General features: G+C 45.2%; 1 protein-coding gene across 2 annotated transcripts in view; it reads right to left on the bottom strand.

The window, feature by feature from the left end:
* Nucleotides 1-10,758, bottom strand: part of SLC6A20 (solute carrier family 6 member 20) — a 38,556-nt gene extending 27,798 nt beyond the window's left edge. For both annotated transcript variants that reach the window (XM_030811968.1, XM_030811969.1), the window contains exon 1: nt 10,527-10,758. In XM_030811968.1, the coding sequence (XP_030667828.1) occupies nt 10,527-10,647 (121 nt within the window). In that variant the 5' untranslated portion in view covers nt 10,648-10,758. The remainder of the gene's footprint in view (nt 1-10,526) is intronic.
* Nucleotides 10,759-19,107: the final 8,349 nt, after the last annotated feature.

The following is a 19,107-nucleotide window of genomic DNA, read 5'->3' as shown; positions in this document are numbered from 1 at the left end:
TTGCTGTTGAACATCGGACTCCAAGTTCTTCAGTTTTGAGACTCAGACTGGCTCTCCTTGCTCCTCAGCTTGCAGACAGCCTATTGTGGGACCTTGTAATTGTGTGAGTTAATACTAAACTCCCCTTTCTCTCTCTCTCTGTCTTCCCCCTAATTAGTTCTGTCCCTCTAGGGAACCCTAATACAGTAGTAATACAACTACAGGCCTTAAAGGCATGTATGGAGATTAAATACAGCCACACATTCTTCAGCGCTCCTTCCCTGAAGAGGTGGAGTCTATTCCCCACGCTGTGAGGCTGGGCTGGCCTTGGGGCTGGCTTTGTCCAATAGAATGTGGTGTCCATGTGAGTACCAGAGCCCAAGCCTCAGGAGGCCTTGCAGCTTTGCCTTCCTCCTCTTGGAGGGTGCCTGAGACAGCCATGTACAGATACCAGACCAGGCTCCAGAGGATGAGAGGCCATGAGGAGGAGAACCGAGGGAGCCCAGCCAGCTCAGCACCCACTACCAGGTGTGTGAGGGATCTTTTGGCTGCATGAGCAAGGCCAGACATAAACAGTAAAGGAACAGCTCAGGCGCCCACGGAACTGTGAGAAATGATTAATTATTGTTGCTTTAAGTCACTAATTTTTTTTTCTTTTTACCTCTCAATATTTTCAGTGTGTATTTCCAAAAGCAAGAATATTATCTTATATAATCCCAGTGCAATGAGTAAAATCAGGGAATTAGCACCAACATCAAACTATTATTTTATCTGCAGCCCTTTTGCAATTTTCTTGACTGTCCCACCGATGTCCTCTAGGCATCCAGGCTCTAGCTCACAAGCACACAAGGCCTCTAGCTGTCAGGTTTCTTTAGTCTCCTTTAATCTTGGACACCTCCTTAGACATTTTTGCCTTTCTTTGTCTTTCATGACCTTTCATGATGCTTTAGAGGAGCACTGGCCAATTACTTTGTGGAATGTCCCTCATTTGGAGTTTTGGCAGAAACACTAAAGTGATCCTGTGTCCTTGTCCAGAGGCACAAGATGTCAATGTGTTCCATTCACGGTGATGTAGACTTTTCTCGCTTGGTTGAGGTGGTGTCTGCTGGATTTCTCTGCTGAGAGTTTCTATTCTCCCCTTAGAAATGATTATCTTCTTGGAGATATTCTGAGCCTCAGTAACTATCCTATTTCTCATACTTTTGCCCAGTAGTTTTGGCATCCAGTGGAGATTCTTGCCCAAAACAATTATTGCCGCACTGGTTGCCAGATGGCGATTTCCTAATTCCATCATTCCTTCCAAGTCCTGGAGTTTTTGAGTGGTTTGTTATGAATAAATAGGTAACTGAGGCACACATTGAACCCTGTGGCAATGTCTCTGCCACTGTGAGTCCACATTACCCCAGATGAGTGGGACGCTTACAGTCACAAAATTATTGGAAGATGTAGACTCAGCTCAGCCTGGTGAATCATTACTCATCACCACCTCCCTGGCACCCACTGTCACATCTCCACTGCACCACCCTCCAGGCAGGTCTTTGTGATTCCACCTTCCAGCCCCCTCCCTGCAGTTTGTTCTCAGATTGTGACACACCTGCCTCTTCCATCCCTAGCCTCTCACCTGGTCAAATCTTCCTTGGCTCCTCCTTCCACCTGGAATCAAACCCATACTCCCTCCCTTGACCTCTGAGGCTTGGGGAACAAGGCTCCCACCTTCCCTTCCCTGCCACTGGCCTCTCTCCATCCACTGCAGTCACACTGGCCTTCTTGCTGGTCTGGCCTCAGCACCTTGGTTCTTGCTGTTCCTCCTGCCCAGGATGCTTTCTCTCTTCTTTCAGTGCTCCGCCCAGACTTGGCTTCCCCAGAGCCACCTTCTCTGTCCACCCTCGCTAGAACAGCCTTCTTGCTATCTTGAACTCCTTACCCTGCTTGATTTACCTTCTGAACAGTTCCCTATGTGAATAATGCTATAATTTTCTTTGTTTACTTGATGTCTGCCTCTCTACTAGCAAGGAAGCTCTCCTCTTGTTCTCTGCTCTGCTTAGAACAGCACTGGGCAGAGAGCCAGAGTCCAGTGAATATTTGTTGAATGCAGGAAAGAATCCTTAGGGTCTCACTGGATCTTCCAGATGCATCACTTCCTCCAAGAGCCACCAGATAACTCAAAACTAAGACCCACCCTCTTGTCTTGCAAGCCCCTGTTGTTGAGGCACCTGCCGCTACACTGAATGTCTACTGCTCTGTCCACACCTCCAACTCCTAAACAGTCAGCTCCTTGAGGGTAGAGATGGTATCTGCATGGCTCGTAGTTGATCTCTAGCTCCTAAGGAAGGACCTGGCACAGAGTAGGTGCTCAATAAATGTTTGTTGAGTAACTGGCTCTACTGTGGTGTACACTGCAGACACAACTGGTGGAAAAGTACAATCACAAATTCTACAAGTCATTTTCCAAGTTGTGTACATTGAAAGCGCTCACTAGTCCTAGGTTAACTTGATGAAAACATTTAATACTTAGACATATAGCCTGTGATCTTTCAGAAATTATAAGATTCATATAATACCATATAAATTTATATAATATTCTAGGTCCATGATACCTAATAACTAATAAAAAATAAAATTGGTTGGCCAGGCGCGGTGGCTCACGTTTGTAATCCCAGCACTTTGGGAGGCCGAGGCGGGCGGATCACGAGGTCAGGAGATCGAGACCACGGTGAAACCCCGTCTCTACTAAAAATACAAAAAATTAGCCGGGCATGGTGGCGGGTGCCTGTAGTCCCAGCTACTCGGAGAGGCTGAGGCAGGAGAATGGCGTGAACCCGGGAGGCGGAGCTTGCAGTGAGCCGAGATTGTGCCACTGCACTCCAGCCTGGGCGACAGAGCGAGACTCCGTCTCAAAAAAAAAAAAAAAAAAAAAAAAAATAAATAAATAAAATAAAATTGGCTGCAGAGTTCTCCTTTGCAGAAATGAAAATCTGAAAACAACAGAAAAGCATCTATAGATTTTTGAGTAAAAAACATTGTAGCCAACTCATGTGGCTACAAAGGACAGATGTTCTCAGACATGCTGAGAAAGCGAACCACCTATTTACTATTCCTGAAAAACTTAAGTGCTCATGAGCTGCATCCAACCAGTGTTGGATCAAAATAAGGAACTCAGATATGGGGTTGTGTTATAATAGAACTAACTAGTGGTAAATAAACCAACAAAACAGAATCAAGTCTGAAAATCATACTGTTAATATCATTGTAAAGTTACACAAATGGAAAATGTAATTTCTGAATAAGAAGAAACAAAATATAAAGAGTAAAATAATCATAATGTGTCTGAAATCCTAGATTAGATCAACAAAAGTTGTTAAGTGGAATGGGGGTGAGGAAAGAAGCAAGAAGTACAAGTGTGCTAAAATTTTTTTCTTTCATAGGGTGATATCAATAGATGACATTTCATTCTTGACACTGATAACTAGAGAAAATAAGTATACTTTCCCCTCAAATGTAAATTAACTACTAATAGAAAAAATAGGAATTATACCTTCTAAATCACTTGAGAAAAAAAAGTGAATATATTCTTCATATTGTAAAAGATCAAAACAAAATCCAACAATAATAACTAACAGAAAGGAAAAGTAAGGCAGTACAAAATGTGATGAAAAATAACAGCAAACGTAACCTGATAATAAATATAAATGGATCAAATTCCTCCACTAAAACATGAGGACCACTGGATTATAATAGCATAAAACTTTACGTGACTCAAACTTCCACAATTGGAGAATGGTTAAGTAAGTTATGTTACCTCTGTAAATGGAATATTATGGAGCTATTTAAGTTTATATTTTCAAAAAATATTACACGATTTTGGAAAGGATTAAAATAAGTTAATTTTGAAAAAGCAAAATACCTAGTCACATATAAAAATATGGTTCTAATTTTTTACAGCAAAAATGTTAACAGTCATTACCTCTGGGTGGTGGAATTTCTGGTGATTTTGTATTTTATTATTTGTATATTTCTGCATTTTACATAATTTTTTCCTAACTTTTATATTTTTAGTAGAGATGAGGTCTCACTATATTGCCCAGGCTGATCTTGAACTCCTGAGCTCAAGTGATCCTCCTGCCTCGGCTTCCCAAAGTGCTGGGATTACAGGCATGAGCCACCACACCCGGCCCTTTTACACAATTTCTACCATGAACACTCATTACATTTATAACCCCCAAACTCACACCATATGTTATTCTAGAGCATGTTGTTGCTTATTTTTCTAATTATCATAGCCAGTACGTTGTCTATTTGCTAAACCTAAGAATCTCACTAGAAGAGACATTCCTTTCTGTATGAAATGTATCACTGCAAGCCCTCACATCATACTCTGTCTCCTTTGAGGGCCACAGAGATGCCAGTCCGAGTCGGTGCCTTTCCTGGGAAAGCTTACTCAGGTGTCCAAACTTTCTCTCCCTCCACTTACATATCTTTTTTTCCAAAAACAACAACAACAACAAAAAACAAACAAAAAACACAGCAGGGATTTTTTGTAAACCTTTTTTTTTTTCTTTCTGGGGCATGTGTGTGCTTGTGTATGTGTGTGCATATACACATGTTTAATGTAAGGAACACTGAGCACAAGCCCCCAGGGGGTGCTGAAGCTGCTGGCCTGGGGGGTTCCACTTTGGAAACCACTGCTCTATTCTGTGAGACTCTCCACCCCAGCGCCTTCCTTCTCCTCATTCACTTGCCTCCATCTTGGTCTTCCCCCAAAAGTTTCCCATTTGGAGTCAAACCCAGTCAACCTTTTGAAAACCAAGAACAAAGGCACAGGTGAGAAAAATTAAAGCCATCTTTACTCTTCCTGACTCTCACTGGTTTAAAACTTCTAGAATTCCCTCCCATCTGTTCTCTGCTCTCCTTGCCCATCCCCTCGGGCAGCATCACCCCTTCACCAGCTACCCAGTGCATCCCTGGCCTCCATGCTGGCAATCTCTGTAAACCACAGCTCTGACTGTGCCACTTCCCTGCTTAAAATCTGGCTTTGCTGTCAGAGCTAAGCTCCACCTTCTTAGCCTGTTATTTGGGGCCCTTAGGGACATGCTGACTGCTTTTTCATCTCCAGCTTCCTCTCCTGCCATTGCCCTAGTCCCCGCCTCACTTCTCACAGCCACCTGGGGTTTCTGACCATTCTCCTCAAATGTGTGCTCTTCTGTGCCTTTTGCATACAGTTTCTTCTGCCTGGAATATTTTCACCCCTAATTCTACATGATGAGCTTTGACTTCTCTTTCACAGCTGCTATTAAATGTTGCCATTGCTGGAAGGCTTTCTAGATCCTCTTGAGCAGTTAGTCCTTCTTGAGTTACTTCAGCGAAGCCTCTGAACAGTGCTTTGTTAAAGCTTTTCCTGCTTTGGTCCACCCCCAACCCCTGTACCCCATAATCACCATATTTGTAAACTCTTCCATCAGCGTTAGTCCCTGGCTCGCAGAAGATACTCAGTGAATATTTACTGAATGACTTAAATTGTCTAGAAGGTTTATATTACATATTGTTTGTAAGACAGTGATTCTCAACCTGGGTTGGACAGTAGAGCTCTCTGGGGAGTGTAAAAACTCCTGTTCAGGCCACATCTGAAACCAATCCAATCAGGATTTCTGGGGGTGGGACAGAAGCATCAGTATTTTTTAAAGCTATGGGCTGATTCCAACACACAGACAAACAGAGGCTTCTCCACCAGTAGGCAGCCTCTATGTTCCTGACTGGTCACTTTTCCTCCCTACCAAGTGGGAGTGAGACATGTCAGACCCCACAATGCAACAGGCACAGGAGGGATGGTGTATCAGTCTGTTCTCACACTGCTGTAAAGAAATACCTCAAACTGGGTAATTTATAAAGGAAAGAAGTTTAATTGGCTCACAGTTCCACAAGCTGCACAGGAACCATGGCTGGGGAGGCCTCAGGAAACTTACAATTACGGAAGAAGGTGAAGGGGAAGTAGGCACGTCTTACATGGCTGGAGCAGGAGGAAGAGAGAGAGTAGGAAGCTGCTACGTACTTTTAAATAACCAGATCTCACTGATAACTCACTATCACGAGAACAGCACCAAAGGGGAAATTCACCCCATGATCCAGTCACCTCCCACCAGACCCCACCTCCAACATTGGGGATTACAATTTGACATGAGATTTGGGTGGGGACCCAACTTATATGAGATGGATTTAGCCCGGGGATCAAAGGAGGGCTTTGTGGAAGAAGTCACCTTTAATTTAGGGAGGAGGTTTCCTGGAGAGGATGAAGAGCACACTGGGAAGATGCCAAACATTTTGGGGTATATTCAGGGAAGAGCAGGGGTGGAGAGGAGGTTGGAACAGAAGGGACAAGGGATCCTTGCAGGTGGACATCACATAGGCTCCTGGCCAGGCCCTCCTCCAATGTCAAGGTGAGCCATGGGTGACTGTCACAGGACAACCACAGGAAGAAGTACCCTGAGCCATGGCAATTCTTATTTGGGGGTCCGAGAAAGGCCTGGACACCTGAGGAGTCCTGTCCTGCCTGTAGCAGATGAGTGCAGGGTGCTGGGGAGACAGCCCTGGCTTGTCACAGAAGTGGCTTGAGCCCCAGCTACTTCTCCAGAAGTCTTGTTCTCTCTGACTTGTTTCCTATCTGTAAATGGGGGTGACAGGACCAACTGTGGGCATGTTGTGAAGACCAAATTGAATTCCTTCAGAAAATGCTTCACATTATGCCTGGCACATGCTAGGAGCCCAACAGGGCAGATGTTACCAGGATTGAGTCTGGAAACCTTGGGTGAGCAGCAGGGGCCCCTGATCATGGTATTTCCCAACTACTGGGGGCCCCCACCCACTTTACAAATAAACAGCTGCAGCACTGTTCCCTGATCCATCCATGGACTGACCTGCTGTGAATCAGTCCTAGGCTGGGTGCTGGCCTGAAGAGCTGTGGCCACCACAGCACCTGGCTCCAGACCGGCTCACAAGAGCCAATCGGCCCCACCTCTCCCCAACCCCACACTCTGGCACAATACCTTGGCAGTCTGAAACTAGCCATGGTGGGAGGATTTACATCAAGGTAATCTGCAAATTCTTGGAATTGGGTCCTGCTGTTCCACCAAGAGCCAATTGTTAAACATTTACTGGCACCCCACTGCCGGGCCTGGGGCCACAGAAGCAACCCTGACCCTTTCCTGAAGTGTGGTCCATGGACCAAGCCTTAGCCTTGCTAGGGAGCTTTCTAGAAATGAAGAATCCTGTCCTTCCCCACAGGCGTCTGGATCAGAATCCCTGGAAGTGGGGTCTAGCAACCTGCAGTTTATGATCCTCAGGTAGGTTACAGTTTGACATGCAATTCTCTAAGCAATTTGGGGTAAGCAGTACATGCAGCTGAAAGAGCTGGCTTCCTGTCCCAGACAGCAGGGGCTTTGCAGGAATGTGGAGCATTCCAGTCTGAGAGTGACACTGTCCCGCTGCATAGTCAGGTGTCCTCTGATTTCCCCCTCAATATTGCAGAGAGAAAATTTAAGAGAAAAAAATCCATATTTCCACCAGTCACACAACTGTTCTCATCTCTCCATGTTTCTTCCGTGCACATGTTTATATAAAATAATGTAGTATTTGCTTTTTACACCTTAGTACACACACACTTGCATCCCCGATTTCTTCCTGAACAACTACTGCCCTAGATTTTGACATGGTTGTCCAAGACCTGCTGACTTCTTCAAAAAGAGATTTTGTGAAGTTCTTTGAGCTGCCTTTTATTTTTTTTTTCTAGAGCAGGCAGCCAGGGCTGTACAGAGATGATTGGTACCTGGAATGTAATCTTCAGAATTAACATTCCTCATGTTGGGCCTGGCCTGGGGAGCAGGAAGGAAACAAGCCTCTCCAGTCACGGGCAGAGTCCCATGGAGAGGGGCACAGATCCCTAATCCGTCTTATTCTGGGAAGTATTTTGGCACAGCCTGGCTCTGTGGTTTATAAACAAATTCTTTGTTTGCTGGGGGTATTTGCAGCTCTGCTTACAAGGAAGTTATACACCCGTCTGCAGCCTTTCATAATATGGCTGATTTTTACCTTCCGGTAAGGGATGGGTTGTAAACTGCCTGGGTTTGGGGCAACACAAATCACTTCTTAAAGGTGACTTTACTGTGCAGTGAAAGGCTTGGGAAAGCCTCTAGCATCCTCTAGCGTCATTTATTCTGTGGCTTTTCCTAATACCTTGCTCATTCACTCAACAAATATTTATTGGATGGCTCCTGTGACTCCATCGCATCACAGAGGTTGGGCCGGGGGGAGACAGAGAAACTGGAGAACAATGTGCAGTTCTTCTGACCAAGTGCTTATTTGGCCCGTGAAGTAGTGAGGAGAGTCAGAGAGCACAACGGAGAGAAAGCAACATTTGGTCCCACCTGGAGGGAACGGTGGGCGTTCTCCCAGCAACAATAGTATCTCAGGTGGAGGAAATATCTTGTGTAAAGGGTTGAGGCACAGAAGGAGGTGCTCATGGAAGTGTTTGGAAGGCAGGGGGAGGTTTGAAGCTGTGTGGCAGGAAATGAGGTGGAAATATTGGACGAGTGGTCAAGTTAGGTGGTCAAGTGCCTACTGTGCCAGGTGGACCGTTTGGTCTTTATTCTGTAGACATGTGGCTGAGAGGGTGCCATCCACCAGACCCACGCCCTCCTTTTGTCTGTGCACCTGCTAATCCATGCATACACCCAGCCACCAATCCATGCTCTGCCCGGCTTCCACTCATCTATCTATCCACCCTTCCAGCCGAAGCACCCTCTGCACCAGGCACAGGATTTCTTCTTGTTTCTTTTTCTTGGAACCTGAGGGTCTTGAGGTTTCCCTAGCAACCCCTTGATACATATTCAACTCTAGAACTATCAGCCCCACATGTATCCCTCTGCAGACTATTCAGGTGATGGTGGTATTATAAACAAGGAATTAAGTAGTCATGTGACAGTGAGGCTCACCTGGACTGATGACTGGGAAACATGTACCCAGGATAAAGGTATCATGAGTAGGCCTACTGAGCACAGAATGATGTGGAAATCTCTTTCTGACAATTCTTTTTAAGAGTCAGTTATAGAGCTGTTAGAGCACATGGTAATGCTGTTAGAGCATATGACAACATATGCCCTTCACATCATTATGGTGTATTTATGCACTTCAAATTTAAAAAAGGAATCCAGAAATTAAGAATGCACTGTTTTAAAAACTCTATGAATTAACCTTTTGTTGATTTGGGGTAAGGGGAGGAGGGAGCAGTGTTTAGCTCTTGGTCTTCTCAAATGGGTTCATTTTCGTAAATACTTTGGTCTAACATCTTTCATGATCTTTTATGGTAAAAAAAAATGCTGATTATAGAAGTCCTAATACACAAACACACACACACACACACGACAAGGTAAACAAAAATCACCCAGGAATTTTGTTAACAATTTGATGTCTTTTCCCCATTCTTTTCTCTGCATATTTTTAAGTAATTGTTTTAAAATGTCAAATCCATTTTATATAGCTTTGAATCTGATTTCTCCTCCCTCCACTTAATATAGGATACGAGAAAATACAATTTTTTTTTTGAAAATGCCGCCTTAATGGCTGCGAAGAGCAACCTTGAATGGATGCTCTATAATTTACTGAACCAATCCCCTTTATCTGAGGGCTTAGGAAGTTGCCAATGTTTTGCTCTTATTAAATGATGGCGACCATCCTTCTACCTCTGTCAGAACTCTGACAATTTCCTTTAGATACAATTCTAGAAACGAGACAACCAAGAAAAAAAGTGTTTTAAATGCTGAGACTTAAATCCCTCTTGCCACATTGCCTTCCAAAAAGGTACTTGGGCTTCACGAGGTTCTTGACATGTGTAGAAGGTGTTCCCAGCTTTCCGCAACGCTAGGGGAGTGCGGTAAGAGCGCGTGGCTGGCTGGCTGTCCCCGGAGCATGCATGATGCTTCGGAGGAAACATTTATTTAAGAAAAACAAAACAAAACAGAATGATTTGCACTTCCTGCTTTCTGTCGTTCCAAACTCAAACCAATCTCCTTATAAAAAATTTAAAGAAATGGCTCAAGATCCTCTTAACCTGAGTTTCAAACCGTTGATTTAAGTTTCGGATCTGAAAGTTGTACAACGAGTTTCTGTTGATTAAGACAATTTCCTACTCACTTTTTACACCTAAATGTAAGGTTTACTCACTAAGACGTCAGACCATTGCCACTTCTCTCGAAGGAGGAGACCGCGTCCCCTGCGCTCTCAGAGCCGCAGCCTGGCCAACAAGGGTGAGGGTTGGGGGCTTGGCCGCCCCTGGGATGGGGCGAGGGGTTCCCGAGGGCTTGGGAGGGCGGCTTGGGAGAGAGCTCCGGCTCCGGAACGAGGTGTCCTGGGAACACTCCCGGGTCTGTGACTTCGGACAAATAACGCTCGCTTTCGCGGCCTCAGTGTGCCGTTCTGTAACCTGGGTCTGAACCCGGCTCGTACAGACCGCGGGGACGCGCACAGAGCGGGGCTGGGGCTGGGGCGCGGTGAGCACTCACCTCCGCCGTACATCTGGCACAGGTAGGGGAAGCGCCACACGTTGCCCAGGCCCACGGAGTACGAGACGCAGGCGAACACGAACTGCAGCGGGTTGGCCCACAGCGGCCGCGCTTTCTCCATGGCCCCGGCCTCGGCGCGCTCGGCCCCGGCTTGGGGGTCCGGCACGGCCGTCTCGGTGCGCGGTCTCCAGGCGCGCCGTCCCGCCCCGGCTCGGCTTGGAGGTGGCCCCGCGCCTCCGCCGCCGACGCAGCTAGCTGGTTTTTAAATTGCTAATCTCATTAACGGCGCGCCCGTCCGAGAGGCGAGGCTGGTAAACGGATGACGGCGAGCCCCACCCCGCCCGACCGTCGCGGCCGGGAAGGCACCCGAGATTGCAGAGGACAGGGCGGCGTCCCCCGGGGTCCTCCGGCTCGGCAGGGCCTTTCTTCAGGCTGCGGAACTCCTCGGAGTGGGCGCCTTCCTTCGGCCACTCACCTGTCATTTATCAAGCGCCTACTGTGTGCCAGGCATTGTCTGGGGACACGGCTGTGAACCACTTCCCAGCTCCCTGTTGGAGCTGACATTCTGGTGGAGGGAAACACTTGAATTGGACTGGGTGAAATGCCCCATTTTCAACCACTTTTTAATTTATAGAAAGGACAATGTCATATGGTTCAACCTAGCCACGTATAAGACTGAGAGACGCGAGGAAGATACCTAAGGCAAAGTAAAGGGGTAAGCAGTTCCGGGGGGTGGCCAGGGATGGTTAGGGAGGGCTTCTCAGAGGAGAGAACATAACATTTGCCAGGGACCAGAAAGAAGTGAGGGACCTTCCCGGCAGTCCCGTCCCCTCCATCCACCCAACAGCTTGGTCCTGCGCGCCTACTGGGTCCGGGGACCTGATCAGGTTTTGAACTGCTGTGGGGGACTCTAGTGCTCAGGCCAGCCTAGGGGCCAGAAATTTTGATTCATTAGGCCAGGGTAGGGAACTAAGAAACCTGGTATTTCTGCCAGTCTTACAATGTGATTTGCCTGAGGGTGGTCACTAGACAAGACAGAGCTTGGTGCTTTGCAGTAATGTGGGACCTGGGTTTGTATACCAACTCTGCTACTGACTTAGCTGTGTGACCTTGGACAAGGCGCTTGACTTCTCTGAGTCTCTGTGTACTCCTCTGTAATGCTAACAGATATCTTCCCCTCTCTCCTGCCCGGCAAGGAAGAGCTCATGTAAAGATTAATTGGGAACTTAGCTTACTACCTGGCACAGAGTAAGTTCTCAATAAAGAGGCCATTATCAAGTCTCCAGCAGGCTGAATGAATGAATGGGTAACACATTAATACTAATGACACGCTTTGAACAGTACCTGGTACATTGTAAGAGATAAGAAAATGCTAAATAATAATAATAAAATTTAAAAGAGATGAAAAGCAGAGTTGCTAGTGAAAATCTTACTTGAAGCCAAAATGAAATCAGTGCTCTAGGACAGCTCCTCGTTGGGCTTTCCCTGGAGTTCCTGCCTGTCTGGTCCCAGAGGAGAAGGGTGGGTAGGGTGAGGGAGGTGGAGGCTTCCTCAGACATATTACCTGTCCTGGAACTTCCTACCTCGAAAAAGCAAAGCAGAAAAAAAAGGCAGCACAGCAGGAGAAACTACTTTAATTTTTTAAACTTCAGATTCTAGATAAATGTATTTTCCTACCCATTGCCTCCTCCCCAAAGGAAACTACCATCCTGGTGTCTAACCCCATGGGTTGATTTTGACTTTGATGAAAATGGAATTAAATGGGATGTACTTTTTTTGTGCCTGGCTTCATTTGCTTTCCGTTGTTTGTGGGGTTCATTCATGTTCTAGTGTGTTGTGTAGCTGTGGGTCATTCTCTCTCACTGTAGTATAGTCGTTGGTGGTGTGAATATGCTCCAGTCTACTACTGACAGATGTCTGTGTTGTCTCCAGTTTGGGGCTGTCATGAATAGAGCTGCGATGCACATTCTAGTGCACGTTCTTCCGTAGATGAATGCACTCACTGCTGGGAACTTCTTGGCCTTAGGATAGGTGTGTTTGGCTTTAGCAGATATTGCCAAACTGTTTTCCAGAGTGGTAGTACCAGCTTACACTCCCTTTGGGTTTCAGTTGCTTTGCATCCTAATACTTGTCATTCTGTTTTAAAGGTCTGCCCAGTCTTGTGGGTGTATAGTGATAGTTCATTGTGCCTTTTTTTTTTTTTTTGAGACGGAGTCTCGCTCTGTGGCCCAGGCTGGAGCACAGTGGCGCGATCTTGGCTCACTGCAAGTGCCACCTCTGGGGTTCATGCCATTCTCCTGCCTCAGCCTCCCGAGTAGCTGGGACTACAGGCACCCATCACCATGCCCGGCTAATTTTGTTTTTGTATTTTTATTAGAGATGGGGTTTCACCGTGTTAGCCAGGATGGTCTCAATCTCCTGACCTCATGATCCGCCCGCCTCAGCCTCCCAAAGTACTGGCATTACAGGCGTGAGCCACCACACCTGGCCCATTGTGCCTTATTTTAACTTCCCTCATGATCAGTAAAGCTGCATACCAGTCCATAGGCTAATTGGGCCATCTAGGTATCTTTTTTCATGAAGTGCCTGTTCAAATTTTTTGTCAGTTTTTAATTGGGTTGTCTGATTTTTTTCTACTGATTTGTAGTTCTTTATATATTCTGGATATGGGTCCTATGTCAGTTTAGTGTATTACAAATTGCTTTTCTCAGGCTGGCAATGGGGTTTTCAGCTTAGCTGAGCCCCACTCTGAGTGCTCCTTGGGGCCTCCACTGCTAGTATGCAAGACACTGCCTGTGGAGTGGTCTCACTGTGCCCCATGTCACTCAGGACAGACTTACCTGCAGGATAGAAGGCTAGCATGCCTTAGTTATCTGATTTCTGGAAGGGGTGGAGACACTGGGGAGGGCCCTGACTCAGTTGTATGGGTGTGGGCTCCTGGGCCCGTGCCAGGGTTCCTGATTACCCTGCCGACCATGAAGGCCATGCCGCTTTCAATAATTTGCTCATCCTAGTGATTCCATCGTTACTTAACCACCATCAGTGGCTCCCAGTCACCACAAGATAAAGTCCAAACTCCTTAGCCTGGTTTGTAAGGTTTTGAGGATTTTTTAAATTGGGCCTTGAGGAATTTAACTCTTGCACACCTAGGTTCCAGGAGAAGCTAAACTCTTCACTTTCTGGAATGTGCATTTTTATACTTCTGGGACATCTCTCAGCCAAGAGCACCTCTGCTTTCTCAACCCAGAAAAATCCTGTCCTTTCTCTTGACCCAGATGATTTATTACCTCTTTTTAACATTTAAATTTTCACACATTAATTTTTTATAGATGAGGTCTCACTATGTTGTCCATGCTGGTCTTGAACTCCTGGGCCCAAGCAATGCTCCAGCCTCAGCCTCTTAAAAGTGCTGGGATTACAGGCCTGAGCCACTATGCTTGGCCTTTTACCCTTTTTAAGAAGCCCCAGAACCCCATCTGCAGCTGGAATATATTGCTTACTCTTCCCTGCCCCCAGGCCCTGGGTACATACCTGACTTTTCTTTTTGAGATGGAGTTTTGCTGTTGTTGCCCAACCTGGGGTGCAATGGCTCACTGCAACCTCTGCCTTCTGGTTTCAAGCAATTCTCCTGCCTCAGCCTCCTGAGCAGCTGGGATTACAGGAGGCTCTCAAGATGTGTGGCAGCTGGCTTTGGCATTCAGCAGGGGGACTGGGGCTGGGGAAATCACTTCTGCATGGCAGGGACAAAGGGAGTGAGTTCAGCTCAGTGGTGTCTGGTGCCCCATGGCACCAGACCCGGCTAATTTTTGTATTTTTAGTAAAGACGGGGTTTCATTGTGTTGGTCAGGCTGGTCTCAAACTCCTGACCTCATGATCCACCCGCCTTGGCCTCCTAAAGTGCTGGGATTACAGGTGTGAGCCACCACGCCCGGCTCATAGCTGACTTGTAATGCCTGCCAGCGCTGTGCTGTCATGAAGAGTGCATCGTATGTGTCCCCTCTGGACTATGGCTCGTATCATGCCTTACTTATCCTTTTCTCCCTAGTGCCAGGTACATGGTTGAATCTCAGTAAAAGTCAGCTGGTAAAGGAAAAACCTGCTGCAGATTCTAAGCATTTAAGTACAAGTTCATTTCTGTTGTTCACAGCTTTGGCAATAGTCAGATGTCTGCATTTCAGAACATTTCTTCAGCACATTCAAGTTCTTGACATGACTGTTCTCCCTGCTGCCCAAAGCACTTGCTCGCTATCCCTCAGGGAGCACAAAGACACACACAGTACAAATAGGAGTGTAGAAGCCACCAGGAGGAGATTCTGCAAAGGAAATGCTGGGGCTGCTGTGGGGACTTGCCTAGCTCAGGTGGTGAAGGAGAACCTGTGTGTGCACATGCACACATGTGTGCGTGTATGTATGTGTATGTGGTGCCAAGGAGGTGGGAATGCCCCAACTTTTCCCTGAGCCCTGGGACTCTCTTGGCTGCAAGTGGAGCTTCTGGCCTCACAGCCCCGGTGTCTTAGAGCTGCCAAGCTCCTTGGAGCAGTGCTCCTCAAACAGCGAATCCCCTGGGGGTCTTGGTCCAGTGCAGATCCTGGCTCAGTAGGTCCGGGACGGCACCTGCGATTCTGCATTTCCCACAAGCCCCCAAGGGATGGTGGTGCTGCTGGTCCAAGGCCCTCATTCCAAATCAGACCCATCAATACTCCCGTTCTCCAACCATGTTTGCCATTTTTGCCAATAGCCATATTTATCATGTTTGTGAACCATGTGGACTTTTATTTATCATTTTTTAAAAATTCACTTTTCACTTAAATACATTTAAAAACAAAATTTTACATCACTACCATACATGTAAAGCTAGTGTTTTTTAAATTCATTTAAGATAAATTGACGAAAATTTAAAAAGTTTAAATGTCTATGTCTGGTGCTGCCTCAAAACACCTTAGGTACTTCCAGTGGCAGATGTCCCATATTGGGCACCACAGACCTTGCCCACGAACTGTGCCACAGAGCCCTAGAATTTCATGAATGTGCCTGTAGGACTGTGCCCAGGGCTTGGACAGGGCGGTGGGAATCCAACCAGAGTAGCCCCACCACCATATCTTGATATCCTGTATTGTGTTTCTGTGTGGAATTTTATTTGACAAAAAGTTAAGGTCCAAAACTATCAGAAGCCCGCTGCTGAGCCCATACATTTGTTTTAGAGAAGCCCTGGAGTTTGCTGTCCGATATGGTAGCCAATAGCCACATATCTTTACTTAACTTTAATTAAAATGAAGTACAATTAAAAATTCAGTTCCTCGGTCCCATTTCAAGAGCACAATAGCCACATGTGGTTAGTGGCTACTGTCGGGACAGCACTTATATAGAACATTTCCATCACTGCAGAAAGTTCTATTGGACAGTCCTGACTTGTGGAAGCTGGGAGAAGAATTTGGCGATAATGCTTGCCACAGTCTCTTGCATTCTGGGCCTGGACTGTGGGCAGCTGCTTGGGATAATGTCCCTCACACTGTCCCTCTGTTCTCAGAGAAGAAAAGATGGGACCTTCCTTCTCCCCTCTCCTCTGCCTCTCATGATGCTGACCAGGGCATCATCTCCTGGCAGGAGGCCAGCTGTGCTGAAAGTGGCTCCATCCCTACAAGCTACTTCAGCTGCAAGATGGGAAATGCTAATACTATCTTTTGGACCCAGTCCCTACCTCTCCTGCTGCCTTTCAGTCTCCTGGGCCCCAGAATGTGCTCTTTGCCCCACTGGTCCCCTGTCTCTGGCCCTCCCTGTTTTCCCAGTGCCTCCCTCTCTGGCCTGGCCTTCATGGTTGGTCAAGTCCACATATCTCCCTCTTATTCATCTTTGCCCTCCGTTCCTTTTGCTGTTTCTCAGCCCTGTGCCACCCAAACTTGAGGATTTCTGGGCTCCCCAGACTGCTGCTAGGGACTTCTGGAAAGTCTCACAAAGCTATGACTGTATCTTCTGCAAGCATAGGTTGTGAGGCCTTGGCAGGGCCTTGCTGTTGCTCACTTCTTTGTGATCCATGCCTGGCTGTGGTTCTTTCTTGTGGCCCTGGGGCAGGGTTCCCAGATCTCCATATGCCTCAAACTTTTCTTTCCATACTCCTCATCCCGCTGATGACATAATAAAGGTCTTGGGAATCCCCCAGATGGCTAAGGGAACTACCCCCAAGCTGGGCCTCTACCTGAGATTCTCCCTCCTGTCCAGTCACCTTGAGTGTGGGCTCCCACTCCCTCCTGGGCCTTCAGCATCCCTCCCATCAGTCATTCCTCTCTCCGTGGCATTGCTGATGGCTTTTCTTTTCCTTTCCTTTCCCTTCCCTTCCCTTCTTCCTCTCTCTCTCTCTTGCTGTTTGCATAAAGACATTCTCAGGTTCCACTAGAAGTATCTTTAAAACCTTCTAGATCTGCTTACCATCAATCTTTACACAACTGTGTGGTCCACATTCCTTACCTCGGTTCCTCATCACACCATTCATTCCTTTATCTCTTACAGGGTAGTAGTGTGGCACTCAGACCTAAGTTATAACAAATCCACTCTGTCAAATATACCCAGAAACATGACCCATCCTTTTTTCCTTCTGTTATAATGGAGGGGTTAAGGGAGGACCCTTCTTCCTGGCTAAGCCCCTTCCCGTGCCAGGACTATGTGTGCCTTCAACTTCCTCTGTGTCTTCACACACCCAGGCTGATATAGGTATACAGTAATTTCTAAATAAAGACTAGATGACTTAACTTAAGGATATTAATATTGTTAGAGAATAGAGAAATTTGGAAAATGATGTTAATGAGTACTCAAAAAGATATTAAGTATATTCAATTTTTTTCTTTTTTACTTTTCATAATGAAATGCACATAGAGAAAATTACACATAAAAAACTATACCTCAACAAATTATCATCTCCTTGTGTCTTTCAGATCCCAGATTTCTCCCTGAAAAAGTATCCACTATGCTGACAGTCCTTTCTTTGCTTTTTTGTGTGGTCTTACCACTTAAGCATGAATCCCTAAAGGCTATACTTTAATTTTGTCCGTGTTTGAACTTCATATTGTGAAAAAATAGAGTGGCTGTTCTTTGATGTCTGACTTCTTTTGCCTTACATTATGTTTTCTTTGTTGTTGTTTCATCTAAGTTGATATTGCAGCTATAGTTTTTACTTGGCCAGTCTATTGTATTTCTTATGTAACTACAAATTATTTAACCATTTTACTATTGATAGATATTTGGATTATTTAGCTTTTGGATATTATGAAAAATGCTGCTTGGAACATTCTGGTACATGTGTTCTGGTACACATGAACAAGCATGTCTATGTGTAGAAAGGCTGAAACATAGTGTGTATGTATTTTAAGCTTTGATAGAGGATTCCAAAAGTGTTTCAATTCATTTATATGTATGTATTCATATAATATGGTGAGAGAATTCTAAGTGCAATATATTCCTGCATAGTTTGATGAAAGCAAAAAAAAGGAGAAAAGAGTTATTAAAAATTCAGGACAAATATAAAGCACAAAGTAAGACAGGAGAAGTATCAGTTCAAATGTATCAGTAATTACAATAAATGTAAATGGATTCAATGGACCATATGAAAGACAGAGACTGTAATGACTGGAATAAAAAATTCACACGTACAGTTACATGCTATTGACAAGAGATATACCAAACAAGCTCACAGCAACATTTACAGTAAAATGATGAAAAGAATATATTAGGAAAATGCTATCCAAAAGAAAGCCAAAAAAAAATCATTAGTGATAGAAAGGACATATATCACCAGAAAGCTATAACATTAAAAAAAATTACAGTTCATAAAATAGCTTCAAAAAACAACAAATTGATTTCTTCGTGGATTACGTGGATAAACTGACATATCTACCATCATGATGGAGATATCTGTACTCATTTCTCCATTTTTGATAGATAAAGCAGAAAATAAAAAGAACAGGGAGTGAAAATTGATTAATACAGATTATTAGAATAATCTAAAATGGAACTTCTACAAATAGCAATAATAGAAATTAAAAATTAAGTGGATGGATTTAAAAGTGGATGAGACACAGCTAAGGAGAGATTTGATGAACGCAAAGATACATCAGAAAAAATTATGTGGCACATTGCACAGAGAAGCAAAAACCAAGAAAAAATTTAAGATATATAAATAAGCTATGTAGGACAATAAAGTCTAATATATGCTTACCTAGAATTCTGGAAGGAGAAGAGAGACTGGGACAGAGAAACACTTAAAGTACAACAGCTCAACATTTCCCACCACAGATTCATGAAGCCCAGTGAATCCTACGTAGGATAAAAAAATGTAATGCCCATCAAGATGCCTCATGATCATGCTCCAGAACATCAGGGTGAGGCCCTTAACCCACATCAAAGGTCTCACTGCAGAGGATTGTTTAATTTGTGGCATTTTGAAAAAAAGTAAAAGGTAGAACTTAAATCTTGGACAGGTAAAATAGCATATGACAGAAGAGTGGTAAGAGCGGAAATGTTCTAAGGAGGTGAACAACTTTAGACTTTGTGAAAGTATGCAAAGCAAACATTTCAAGTTGTCCCCAGATTT

The sequence above is a fragment of the Nomascus leucogenys genome, chromosome 4 (genome assembly GCF_006542625.1).
Source record: "Nomascus leucogenys isolate Asia chromosome 4, Asia_NLE_v1, whole genome shotgun sequence".
Classification (NCBI taxonomy): domain Eukaryota; kingdom Metazoa; phylum Chordata; class Mammalia; order Primates; family Hylobatidae; genus Nomascus; species Nomascus leucogenys.
This window is presented reverse-complemented; position numbering and strand designations above follow the sequence as displayed.